Source organism: Ailuropoda melanoleuca, chromosome 9, assembly GCF_002007445.2.
Source record: "Ailuropoda melanoleuca isolate Jingjing chromosome 9, ASM200744v2, whole genome shotgun sequence".
NCBI classification, from domain to species: domain Eukaryota; kingdom Metazoa; phylum Chordata; class Mammalia; order Carnivora; family Ursidae; genus Ailuropoda; species Ailuropoda melanoleuca.
Genome location: NC_048226.1, coordinates 76108731 through 76121855, shown reverse-complemented (window position 1 = coordinate 76121855; position 13125 = coordinate 76108731). Strand labels below are relative to the sequence as shown.

General features: G+C 43.0%; 1 protein-coding gene across 1 annotated transcript; it reads left to right on the top strand.

Moving 5' to 3' along the window:
- Positions 1-1821: 1821 nt before the first annotated feature.
- On the top strand, positions 1822-12271 carry KCNV1 (potassium voltage-gated channel modifier subfamily V member 1). The gene is made up of 4 exons (XM_002929346.3): positions 1822-2173; positions 2581-3834; positions 4691-5220; positions 8729-12271. The coding sequence occupies exons 2-4, from the start codon at positions 3368-3370 to the stop codon at positions 9238-9240; spliced, it is 1509 nt and encodes a 502-aa protein (XP_002929392.1). The 5' UTR covers positions 1822-2173; positions 2581-3367; the 3' UTR covers positions 9241-12271.
- Positions 12272-13125: the final 854 nt, after the last annotated feature.

The window sequence follows — 13125 nt, the reverse complement described above, 5'->3', positions numbered from 1 at the left end:
GACCTCACCACCCCCAAGTACTTATCAGCAATTCTCCTTTAACTTCTTGACACATTTTAGGGCCTACCTCAGGTCAAGATCAGAGACCAGGAAGGAGATCCTTTGAATGGCCTTATTTCTGCTCTTATTTATCGTTTCCTTTTCATTGGGCTCTCTGACTCGAACGTGGGTAATCAATGGAGAAGGAGAAATGATAGATTAAAGGGAAAAGGACAGGGAAGAAGGCAGAAATTTTTATTACCCAAGAGACTCTATATTTTAAAATGGGTCATTTGTGTTTATATACTCCCAGTTAACTAGTCATCATCTCTCTAGTTATGATTATTTTATTTAGCGGAAATTGTTTCAATCACAATTGAAGCCCAATTGAAAATTTTAGGCTTTTAGTAGTTGAGATGAAATCTGGAGTCAGAAAGACCCCAGTTTTGATGCCTTCATACAGTCCTTCACATATTCACTATAAAACTGGAAAAGTTCCTTAGTGCCTGTGAGCCTCTGAGCTGAGATCTGTAACTTAGGAAGACCATATTTCATGGGATCCTTGTAAGAATTCAGATGCTTAGCTTGGGCTTTACACTTCAAAGGTGGTTCCTGTTATAATTCCCTCTACCGGATGCTACTAACTACAACTGAAGTCTAGGGTCCTGGTGTGGCAGTGCCAGAGACCTACAAGCCTCAGTCACCACTTGTTAACTAACCCCTGGTTACCTGTCCAAGATCTTCCTTCTCATTGAAAGCTGTCATTCTCCTCCGAAAGCTTTCTTTCTTCCTCACCACAATCTGTAAAGCAAGGGTAGACCTTTGACGTTCATCGTTTGACGAAATTTATTTACATGAAGGTATGAATAAGGCTCAGCAGAACTGTGGACTTCTGCCTTTTTCAATGCCCAGATAATCTACAACAGAAATGCTGGGGGAGTTTTACTTCCTCTGTAAGAGAAGCTCTGCTACCTTAAATAAATTAACACAGAACCTAAACGTAATGATGAAGTATTTACCAGGATAATTTTAACTCCTCCATATTTTCTGTATGGAAGAGTTCTTCCTAGAGGCAAAAGTTATCCAAATGGATAGCTGTCAAAAGAACCATAACCTATCAATACTACACTGTTGTTTTTAAATTTTCCCTAAAGTTGCTCTTAATTCACATAGGAAAAACTTTAGCTCCACAAGGACAAGGATCTTCTCTGTTTTTCTTCGTGGATCTATCTGAAACACCTAGAATAGTATCTGGTGCATAGTGGATGCTCAGTAAACATTTGTTGAAAGATCAGGGAAAACCACGAAACTCCTGCCCTCTAGAAATTTGCAAAAAAAAATTAAAAACTAAATAAAAGCAAACACACTGATTTATTTGAAAGTCACACAAAAAGGGGATGGCCCAAGCATTGTGTTTAAGAGGGCAGCCTCTGACAATTAGTCCTGAGTTTGAATTTGGATTGTACAACCCTAAGTAAATCACTTAACTTCTCTGTTTTCCTCAATTTCCTCCTTCTGTAAAATGGGTATGCCAGAACCAAACAGCCACGTTTCGAGTCAATTTATGAAAAAGTTTTCCCCACTGTACCAAGCTCCCTGCTCATCTCCTTATATATACTTTTTAAAACTACTTACAAGGAAAAAAAGATGTGTGCTTCACACTGTTTTGCAAAGACTATTGAAAAATTCAGTATTCTCAGATACTTGCTGGAAATATTGAGAAAACCTTGAACCATGCCGCACAAAGCAGTTACTATAACTACCCTAACCCTGAGTTTAGCAGACTTATGGAAAATTTTGTTCTTAAGCCTTTGTGAGCACACAGCTCAGGGAAACGGGAATCCGAACAGCAATCCTTGAGGTGTCTTCAGGATGAACGGAATATTCAGAGTCACGGAGTGCTTCTCTTCCTCCTCCGGTCTCACCTCCCTCGGCTCGCAGCATTCCCCACAGCTGGTGCTGGAAACCGCGAATGGCTCGCTAGCGCGGGCGGGGGCGGCCGAGGGGCCGGAGCCGGAGGCGGGAGAGATGAGGCGAGGCTAGGCGACCGGCGCCAGCGCCGAGCTCAGCCTCGAACACAGTCTTCCTCCTGGACCTGTCAAGTCAGACCTCACGTGTACACCGGGAGATCTAACCAAGGCAACCGAACCAGCCACGGCCTCTGAGCGCTGCGCAGATGTGCCCGGAGCGGAAGGTGAGTCACCCTGCCCTCCTCCCCACCCCCGCCCCGTGTCCAACAGGTTGGCTGGGGCGCGACTTCAAGGGGCCCAGTGGCCACACCTCTAGTCTCACCTGGGCACGGCGCTCGGCTGCTCCCTTTACCGAGTCGTCGTTACTATTTAAACTCCTGCCCCAGCCCACGCCTGTTCTATTCCTTGTCTTTTTGCCTTCCCTTCTCCTAAAATGAGAGCTCCGCTGTATGCCGAGAAACGAGCCTAGAACGCCTGCTTTCCGGGAAACTTGTACCGGCAGAAATGGCTAAGCCGAAGGGTGCAAAGTGCCTGGGTGCGCGGCGGGAACTGGCAATGGTCGTGACCCCTGGTTCTTAGTGATTCCCTGGGACTTCAGTTAATTATCCAATTATCCTTATTTCTCAACCAGGAGGTCAAAACCAGAGGGAGGGAGAAGAAAATAGAGCGTGAGTGACAATCAGACTTGAATGAGAATGAATGGGAGCAGATGATGCGGCCCCCTCGCCCTGGGCACCCTCCGCCACGTGCTCACGCCCCCAGCGACCACTCCCGGGGAGGTCTCTGAAGCCGCCGCAGAATAAGACGGAGGAATACAAAGCCTCAAGTTGGAAACTCAGACCCGGCTACCACTTCCCCTGCTTTCTGAACTTTTAGTCTCCTGGGCTGGAGTGAGTCTTACTGACCATCCCCCTTGCCTCGGTTCGTTCCCCGCAAGAGTCATTGTGTTCCTCCTCCCCCAATCTAGAGCTCCCACCTCTCCCTCCCCGCCCGATCCACCCCCCAGGTAGCGAAGCATTCAAGCCGTACACCTCCCGGGCTGGGAATCTCCTTCACAAACTTAGTGGGGCGGGTGGGGGCGCGTAAGTCCGGGAAGGGCCTCGGCGCCTAGCAGTGTGCCCCGGGGCTGTCCCCGCTTAGACGGCGTCTGAGCATTTCCCCTGCACGACCCCTCCTCTCGCCTCAGCCTCTGCGCCCCGGCACTGGTGCGTTGCTCTCGCGCGCTCGCCGCGCCCTAGCGGCCACAGGCGGAACGAGCACAGGGGGTGGAGAGTGGAGGGGTGCGCGGGCGGGAGGCACCCCCCTCGGGAGTCAGGGAAATCCCGGCCGCCACCAGGGGCCGTGCCACCACCCTCGCCGGACCGAGGCTTCCGGCGCGCCCCCCAACTTTGTGGCGCCTTCCGAGAACGGCGGCGGGGATGGAGCTGCCTCCCCGAAGGCGGGCGCCACCGGACTCGCCGCTGGACAGCTGCTCCCTGACCTCGCTGGACTCCAGCGTTTTCTGCAGCGAGGGTGAAGGGGAGCCCCTGGCGCTCGGGGACTGCTTCACGGTCAACGTGGGCGGCAGCCGCTTCGTGCTCTCGCAGCAGGCGCTGTCCTGCTTCCCGCACACGCGCCTTGGCAAGCTGGCCGTGGTGGTGGCCTCGTGCCGCCGCCCCGGGGCCCTGACCGCCGTGCCCAGCCCCCTGGAGTTCTGCGATGATGCCAACCCCGTGGACAACGAGTACTTCTTCGACCGCAGCTCGCAAGCATTCCGCTACGTCTTGCACTACTACCGCACCGGCCGCCTGCACGTCATGGAGCAGCTGTGCGCGCTCTCCTTCCTCCAGGAGATCCAGTACTGGGGCATCGACGAGCTCAGCATCGACTCCTGCTGCAGGGACAGGTACCCGAGAGGCGCGCGGTGGCTGGGCGGGGAGGCGGGTGCAGTGGAGAGAAGGCAGCAGAGGTAAGATAGGAGCTTCACACAAGCCTCGCTGAATCCAGGCCTCAGAATACCTGAGGCCATTTCTGCGCTGTGAGGTGGGGTGGCAGTGAGGTCTGGACAGCGTCAGAGCCAGCTGTGTATTGGAACCTTTTGAACCTCTTCCTTTTTTGAATGAATGTGTGCCAATTCGTTTTTAAGGCGAAGGAGGTCAGGCCTGAAATAAATATCTGATGATTGAATAAATGAGTCAGAAAAGCTATAATCCGAAAGTGCATGTATAGAGATGGAGGTTTCAGTAGGGAGCATTATCATTTATCAGACCTAGAACACTAACTTTTTTATTTTTATTTTTTTATTCTTTTTTGGCATTTTTTTAATGTTCAATTAGCCATCATTAGTTTTTGAAGAAGACTAACTTTAAACTTGGATGGAGAACTGCTTTAAATACAGGAGATAGAAAATTGGTTCCTTGACTGTGAATATTTGTGGAACTTTGATGATGACTTTGCTATTATCTTGCTATTAGTACTATTTCTTCACGAAGACCTTTCCATTACATGCACACAAAAGTTCCATATGGCAAACTTCTGTTCCTGTTACAAGAAAAATGAGTAATAAAATGCATTAAAGTAGATTTGCTATGTATGAGAAGTTTTGAGTACTGTAGGCAGGAGACAGCCTGGGTAAAATATGAATGGACATTTTCTGCGTTTTACTGACCTAAAAAGCATGACCTCACTGCTAAGTTTAATTTTCTTTTGATGTCTTTATTTTTAAAAAGTTAGACTAATCACCAAGTTGTTTTCTCTAAAAGATACTTCAGAAGAAAGGAGCTGAGTGAAACATTAGACTTTAAGAAGGACACAGAAGACCAGGAAAGTCAACATGAGAGTGAACAAGACTTCTCCCAAGGACCTTGTCCCACTGTCCGTCAGAAGCTCTGGAACATCCTGGAGAAACCTGGATCTTCCACAGCTGCTCGAATCTTTGGGGTCATCTCCATCATCTTTGTGGTGGTGTCCATCGTCAACATGGCCCTGATGTCAGCTGAATTAAGCTGGCTGGACCTGCAGCTGCTGGAAATCCTGGAGTATGTGTGTATTAGCTGGTTCACCGGGGAGTTTGTCCTGCGCTTACTGTGCGTGCGGGACAGGTGCCGCTTCCTGAGAAAGGTGCCAAACATCATAGACCTCCTTGCCATCTTGCCCTTCTACATCACTCTCCTGGTAGAGAGCCTGAGTGGGAGCCAGACGACACAGGAGCTGGAAAATGTGGGGCGTATTGTGCAGGTTTTGAGGCTGCTCAGGGCTCTACGCATGCTAAAGCTGGGCAGACATTCCACAGGTATTCAAATTTCAGTGATGCTTTTTCATTTGCCATTGTTTGTAAAAATTAGTGCTTGACCACAGTCCAACAGGAGTGACTGTGAACTGATACTCAGAATTACCAACTCACATCCTTTACCCAACCAGGATCTCCAAAAATGTACTGGGAAGCCAAAAGTTGTTATCACAGGTATAGAGGAGAAGATGCCTCTCACACTCCTTCTCTCCATTAAGACATGTGGAAAACAGTTTGACCACTTGTTAACATCAGTTTATTTTAACCCAGTGCTCAGAAGTTGTACAAAAATTAAAGACACTCTGCCTCTAGAAGGTTCTAGATAAAATATGCATAAACAGCACATAAAAAGATATGCGTAAATTATTCGTGATATATAGGGACATAAGCCAGTTTCTCTTCTGTGTCCAAGGAAGGGCTTACCATATATGTTCCTGGGCAAAAAAGAAAGTCAGCGTTACAGGGCTTTCTTCAGTCATGCAGAAAGTGGGATAACCAGGAACTGGTGGCCATCCCATAATTTTTGAAGAAACAATGGAAATATTTGCTTTGGAAGAAAGCTGAAGACACGGTTTAAATGCTGTATCTAGTATCTGAGAATTTTCTTGTCCCTAAACTGGGATGCATGAGAGAGATGGCAACAGGAATTCCTTAAAATCTAATGAAAATCTTATGAACACTGTCCCTAGAAAAATCCCCTCACAACACTCAATTGTGCATGAAAGTTATAGTCAATGTCAGGGGAAATCACACAAATCCATTGAAGATGACCCTCGTGTTCCTGAGGGCAGTCATTCTCAGTGGCTGGTCCTGTGGCTGTTGGATGTTCTGGAGTTACCTTCTGTTAGATTTTAATGGAAATCAGAACCCCTTGAAAAGCTCGTTAAAAGGCAATTCTGAGCCCCAATCCATGAAGAGACAGATTTTAGTATTTGGGGGTGGATCAAGGAGCATGCTTTTTTTTTTTTTTAAAGATTTTATTTTTATTTATGTGACAGAGACAGCCAGCGAGAGAGGGAACACAGCAGGGGGAGTGGGAGAGGAAAAAGCAGGCTCCCAGCGAGGAGCCCGATGTGGGGCTCGATCCCGGAACACCGGGATCACGCCCCGAGCCGAAGGCAGACGCTTAACGACTGCGCTACCCAGGCGCCCCGAGGAGCATGCATTTTAACAAGTTCATGAGGGATATTGGTGGACTACACCTTAAAAAACACTGGAATAAGATGCCATGTTAATATGGTACATTTTAATGCAATACACAAAAGTACAAATAATTTAGCTAGAAAGTCCTATTACCACCTTATTTCACTAGATGTGTGCCTGACTGGTCACCTAAAAGAAGTTGCTGGTCGTTGTTTCTTCCTATTAATACAGGAAGAAATTAACTTCATATATGTTTTTTTCTCCACATGTCTGAGGTAATTAGGACTTCTCCTAACATAATTTTGGTAGTGTATTTTCCTAGCTAGACTCACATAGCAGGGATTTGATAATGGGGTTTCCAACAACTTTTAGAAGTACCACTCTTTGTTTTCTGACACACATAATAGGATGCTTTCTTCTAGTATTTATAAACGCCTCGCAAGATTCGATTTAAAAACACCCAGTAAAGACTACATTTTTTCCCAAAAGAAAAGAAAAAGAAAATAATAGTAATTTCCAACGTGTCACCTCTTCAAAGGTTTTTTTTTTCCAGTTCCAAAGCAGTACAAAGTATTAATAAAGCCTTAATTTATTGAAAGGATATGAACGCTTACATAAATATTTGACGATTTTATGTTAAGCATTACATTTAGCAATATATAGACATAGATGACATAGTTCCCCATGTATCAAGTATAAATATAAGTTGAGAAGTATTCTAGAATAAGAGGAGGACCGTGGTGGGCCAGAGAGCCGAAGTTTAAATCCTGGCTCTGCAGCTTTGTACGAAATATGCCACCTCTCTGTGCCTCAGTCTCCTCATCTGTAAAATGGCATAATAATTACATCACTCTCATATTATTTTTTGAATATTATCTGAGTTAATAGATGTATTGTACATAAATTCAGACCACTTTGTGTTTCTTTACAAAATTACTTAGACCATTTCATCTTGAAATGAAAACAGTCTCCTGAACACTGTGCTTTTTCTCATCTGCTGTCAATATATTTCAGAAATACAGTTCAATGCAGACACATCAAGGTCAGTTTTCTAAAAGATATTCTAAAGACATTCTAAAAAAATCTTCTTTTGAAGTTAAACATCAAAATTAATATTCCTTAATCTTTACAAATAGCTGGTAAATAAGACTATCTTAAGGTTTTAAGAACAAAATTTAAAAATAATGAGAGCACAAATGGCATTTTAATGCAATTTCAAATAGTCTCTAGTGAATAAAAATTAAAATGCTTCTAGGAGGTATTGCTTTGACCTTCGGAGACAGCATCATCATGACTTCAGGCTGATAGGACTTCAAACTGTGGGTACACCTTTAGCAGTGTTTGTGAACTTTGGTGTCAGGGGAGATGCCTTATTCGAATTGTAGTCCCGTTATGGGCTCATCTGACTCTCCTTAAGGCTGAGTCTCTCTGGAGATGGGATTGGACTTGTGTATGTCTCCCAGGGGTTCAGTGAATCCTCAGAATAGCAGTAGGGAATGCACCAATGCCTCATAGTGAGTGAATTTTCTAGTAGCTTCAGTCCCCCCTACCTTTTGGCAGTGAAGGAATAATCTGTATTCGGGTCTATCTCCTTACAAGGAAGCAGAAATTCTGTGTACTCAAGGAAAATATTTCCCTATAGCTTTGGTGCTATGGGTACAAATTTCAGTGGGTGTCCTGGGAGTTCAGGAATCCCTCCTGATAAACCTTTAAGAATGCCCTGTGAATGCACGTAGGATGTTCTCAGTGCGGTGTCTGATGCCTCACTTGCTCCTGCCGCTTCACTTCGTTCTCACAGTGGACACCCTTTACTGCTTCTGGCTTTCAGATAACAGTGTCCTGATTATGTTCAACTTCGTTGGGGGTGGGGGGTGAGTAAAGCAGACACACACAATGTCAGGAGACAGCATAAAACTGACTTTAGAACAGTGTCCAAAGTGATGCATGGAAACACAGGTGGGGCCAGGTGAGCCCTGCACTTGGCATGCTGCCGAGGCCTCCCATTTTACAGACTAAAGTATAATTCCTGTCATCGTCCCCTGCCTGCCTTGTAGTCTCATCTGTCACTTTCTTTTTTTTGTAAATAGTAGGTGTTTAGTAAATACACAAGTGAATGAATGAATCTAACTAGATTTCTTTCTATCCTTTTCGATCTGGCCCCACCAACTAGACTATGAGCTCCCTGAAGAAAAATATTATGATTTATCATCCCTGTACCCCCAGAACCCTGCCCAATGCTGGAGACATGGTAGATGTGAAATGCATGTGTGTGGGCGGAGAGCCGGGCAGGAGAGGGGAAGAGAGGGAAGGGGAAGGTGGCAAGGAGAGGAAAGGGTGCCAGTGACTGACGACAGTTCTTCTATTCCAGGATTACGCTCACTCGGGATGACAATCACCCAGTGTTACGAAGAAGTCGGCCTACTGCTCCTCTTTCTGTCTGTGGGAATTTCTATATTTTCAACTGTGGAATATTTTGCTGAGCAAAGCATTCCTGACACAACCTTCACAAGTGTCCCTTGTGCATGGTGGTGGGCCACAACATCCATGACTACCGTGGGATACGGGGACATTAGACCGGACACCACCACAGGCAAAATCGTGGCCTTCATGTGTATATTATCGGGAATCCTTGTCTTGGCCTTGCCTATTGCTATTATTAACGACCGCTTCTCCGCTTGTTATTTCACCTTAAAGCTCAAGGAAGCAGCCGTTAGACAGCGTGAAGCTCTGAAGAAGCTCACCAAGAATATAGCCACCGATTCATACATCAGTGTCAACTTGAGGGATGTCTACGCCCGGAGCATCATGGAGATGCTTCGGTTAAAAGGCAGAGAAAGGGCAAGTACTAGGAGCAGTGGGGGAGACGATTTCTGGTTTTGAATTCACTTTCAATTTATGTGCAAAAGCTTGTGTACAACTAACTCAACTGATAAAGCCTTGATATGGATGTCTGTGGACTGTTGAAGAGTCTCTTTCGAGTATTACCCATGTTAGTTTTTACTCATATATTGCTTGGTCTGCTAGAATAGTTCACATCCCCCAAACCAAGTGCACACTGAGTCTCAAAACCAGTCACTTAACACAACCCAATACAAGCAGGCCAAATGTCGAATTGTCCAATATAAAGTAATAGTGCAATACATACAGCAAAGTTTAAAGTTTTACCTGTCACTAATTTTAGAAGTTCTTTGCACCACCAACCTAAGAGAATGGGAGTTAAAGTGCATAGCCCAGAGTGAAGATAAGTGAATATTTGGGAACATACTGAACAACTTTGCTATTTAAAGACATTCTCCATGTAAAGAAATCACTCCTTTCTCCATCAGTTAAAGCTGTTAAATACAACGATTCGCTTTGCAATCGAAAATCCTGATTCGATGGCCATAGGTGGTGACCCTGTCTTGCCTCTGGTGCAAACCACTGGTTTCTGGCTTCCATTGTTACTCTCGGAGGTGGGAATCCCCAGACTGCTCAGCCGGCAGCAGAAGAATGCTGCACAAGGGCATCGAGAACTGTGCCCCTCATCCCCCACTGAGTGCAGTAGTGTAGTCTATGGCAGGCGTCTCCTGCACCCCTGGGAAATCAGATGGTCTTTAGAAATCTCTTTATTGATGTGGTGTTCAAATTATGTCTTTAAAATCACAAATACGTAAAGGTGAAGTAGTGAACACCCTAAATATATACACTGGAATTATTAAACAGTCTTATTTCATTAAATGAGAATGATATGTTCAATGGTATCACTGGCTGGATTTGAAGATCTTTTGTTTGTTAACAAAAAATACTGTGGATAGCTTTCCGACTGTTGGGGCAAATAGCAAATGTTCAAACTTTGCACGCATTTTAACAGCATTTTGTCAGTCATCCGTGATAATGATAAAATTTCTAGACATTCTGTTATATGATTAAAACCAGAAGGTCGGAACCTAAGAATTAGTTTATGATTCCCAATAGTCTCGTTAAGGAGATTTTTAAAACTAAGAGTGATATGGAGTGTCACTTTAATACCTGCATTTTCAATGTGTTTAATCGTACCCCCAAGGGGATGAAAGTGGTTCTTAGGGGCAAAAATATCAGTCCTTTTATTCATAAAACAGATACATACATGCAATACATGAACAGATATAGAGCATATCTATGATGTTAAAATTTCATGGGGTGGAATTTAAGGGAAAAAATGCCTTAGAGGCTCTTTGCCAGGGTTGGGTGTTATTAAGAAATACATATTGAGAAATAACTGCTTTAATATATGGCTATACCATAGTTCACCAAGTCTATTTAAAATACCCTATTGTATTATGAACCTCCCCCCCAAAAAAAGGGAGGGAGGGAGGAAAGGAAGAACAAAGGAAGGAAGGAAGGGAGTTAGGAGAGAAGATAGAAGCCAGTCAATTATAAGAGGCCATTGATTATAAAATGAACCCAGATTTTGGATATGTAAAATTTTTAAATATGCATCTTAAATCAATAAAACATCATATATACTACCTCCGGTTTTCTGGTATGCATGCTTAAGCTCTGAAAACATTTTCAATGATGTCATGAGTTTTAGAGTGTATGCTAAAATATTTTAATGCACTTGGCTTGTTTCTACTTCTCCCAAATATTATGAAAGATTTAGGAGATATGAATGGTAATAAAATAAGTATTTTCCCTCTTACACACTTCACAGGTGCTAGAGTATAACACAGGGTCACTAATTCTAGTATAAATCCCATCCATAGTCTGAGGCAAAACAGAAGTTAGATACAGAAGCCAAATTTACCGTGACTTCTCTAGAACTCCCCGCATTAAGAATAGTTGCTCTGATCCAGGTCTGTGCTCTATACTCATCATGTTTTACATCATTAAGCCCAAAATATCCCTATTAAACAATTATTATCGTGCTGTTTTCAGTATTAGTTTATTACATTTATTCATTCAACAAATATTTGTTTAGGACCCATCTGTGGGCTCGGCACTGGAGATTCTTAAACCAGACTAAGTCCTATTCTCTTGTATTTAACATTCTATTCGAGGGTTTGAGAGGAGCACAGATGATAAGACTGCGGCATAAGAAGATGAATAACCTGCCTAAATTCACACACGCCATATACAGGTGACAGAGCCAGGAATGAATCCCAACCCGTCGGACCCCAAAAATGATACTCCTAAAAGTCATATTATAGATTTCATTATTCCCACACAACCTGTGGATAGGGATTCACTTCATTACTAGACAAGACGATTTCTTGTAGATGGAAATGTTTAATATGCCTTAAGAAAAATTTCAGCTTATTCTCAGAGGTGGAATGGTGCTTATAAGGAACAGTTGTTGTCATGCTTTATAGTCATTATTAGACAAGAAAAATGTTATCTTTAGAATAATTAATAGCTAGGAAAAAAAGAAAAACGAAAAAGCTGTATGTATTCCATATAGATATTTTTTTTCTACCACCAAAGATTCTACTCATGTTCCTCACAAACGTGGTATGTTAGCAGTATATATTTTGTCAAGATGTGAACATTTCAAAAGAAAATTTTAAATACCATTGCCTAGTCGACTTTGTTGTTAGAGAAAATATCAGCGTACTTATTCAGCAATGTACATATAAGCAAACCAAATTTAACTTAAGCAACATATGAAATAAGTGTTAATTTTATATCCCATCATTTAAAAAACATTTGATATTTTTTCATAAATGCAAGAATAATTGTTACAAAATGATGTATTTAATTTGGAAATATAAATAACGGAATTATTGGCTTTCTTTAAGCTAGCTAGACATTAATTAATTAATTAATTAATTAAAAACATTTGTGTGCACAGAGGTAATGCTTGAATACCTAAAGGAGCAATTTTAAGAAATCACTATGGATCTCTAGTAGAAGTGGCATGATGTTCATGTTTTACTGTTTTTTTCCCCTATATATACAAGGAATTGTTGCATTTACCATTTTAATGCAAATTAGTGTTAAATATAATGTATTAGATGCACAAAGAAGTTAACTGAGGTAGAAATCTCAGTGCTGTGTTTCAATGTGGAATTCTTACTCTGATTAAAATCTTTGACTAAGCTCTTGCAGAAAATATATATATGCTGGCCCAAGTTATCCGAGCAAAAGATTATCATTCTGTAAGATGAATGCTTTGACAAACATTTTCACTGAAACGTTTTGTTAACATGAAAAGCCTACTCTTTTGAAATATTAACCATTAATATCTCTGTCTTATCAATCCTTCAGTTCAGGTACAAGATATCGGTTGGCAAATGAGATGTTTGAGCGCTTCCCTTGGTGATTTTCCTTCACAAAGCACCACCACTCCCTAACCTCTTTCCAAACCATGCTGATACATGAAATAAAAATGTCACATAGGAGAGTTTTACTCATAAACCCCACTGGCAATTAATTGCTTATGTGGTAGTTCTTTAGGGCTAATGGGAAACGTCCTCACTTGCCTTCTATTAGAATCACTCCCTTGCTTATCCCCTCAACTCCGTTGCCCCTCTCTTCCTGGTATGGAATCAGTAAGACCCAAATCCTAATTAAATCCAATCTCGTGCCTCCGTGTGCCTGCCCCTGCAGAACTGAACACGAGGACAGCAAAAAACCAACGTATGCAGACTGCTTTCATTTTACATTCTTGCCTACAACCCCAAATGGGTTCTTAATGCTGCTAGGCAATCCTACTGCAATTCCTGAATGTATTCACTCTCTCCAGATAAATATAGACCTCTAACACCTCCTTTTCATTGCACTTGCACTCAGAAAATAGAAACAAAT

Excerpts from the sequence above, each read along its gene's own strand:
- KCNV1 (XM_002929346.3), top strand. The coding sequence starts at position 3,368 with ATGGAGCTGCCTCCCCGAAGGCGGGCGCCACCGGACTCGCCGCTGGAC. Across the intron at positions 3,835-4,690 it reads GACTCCTGCTGCAGGGACAG|ATACTTCAGAAGAAAGGAGC; the intron begins GTACCCGAGAGG and ends TTTCTCTAAAAG. Across the intron at positions 5,221-8,728 it reads GCTGGGCAGACATTCCACAG|GATTACGCTCACTCGGGATG; the intron begins GTATTCAAATTT and ends CTTCTATTCCAG.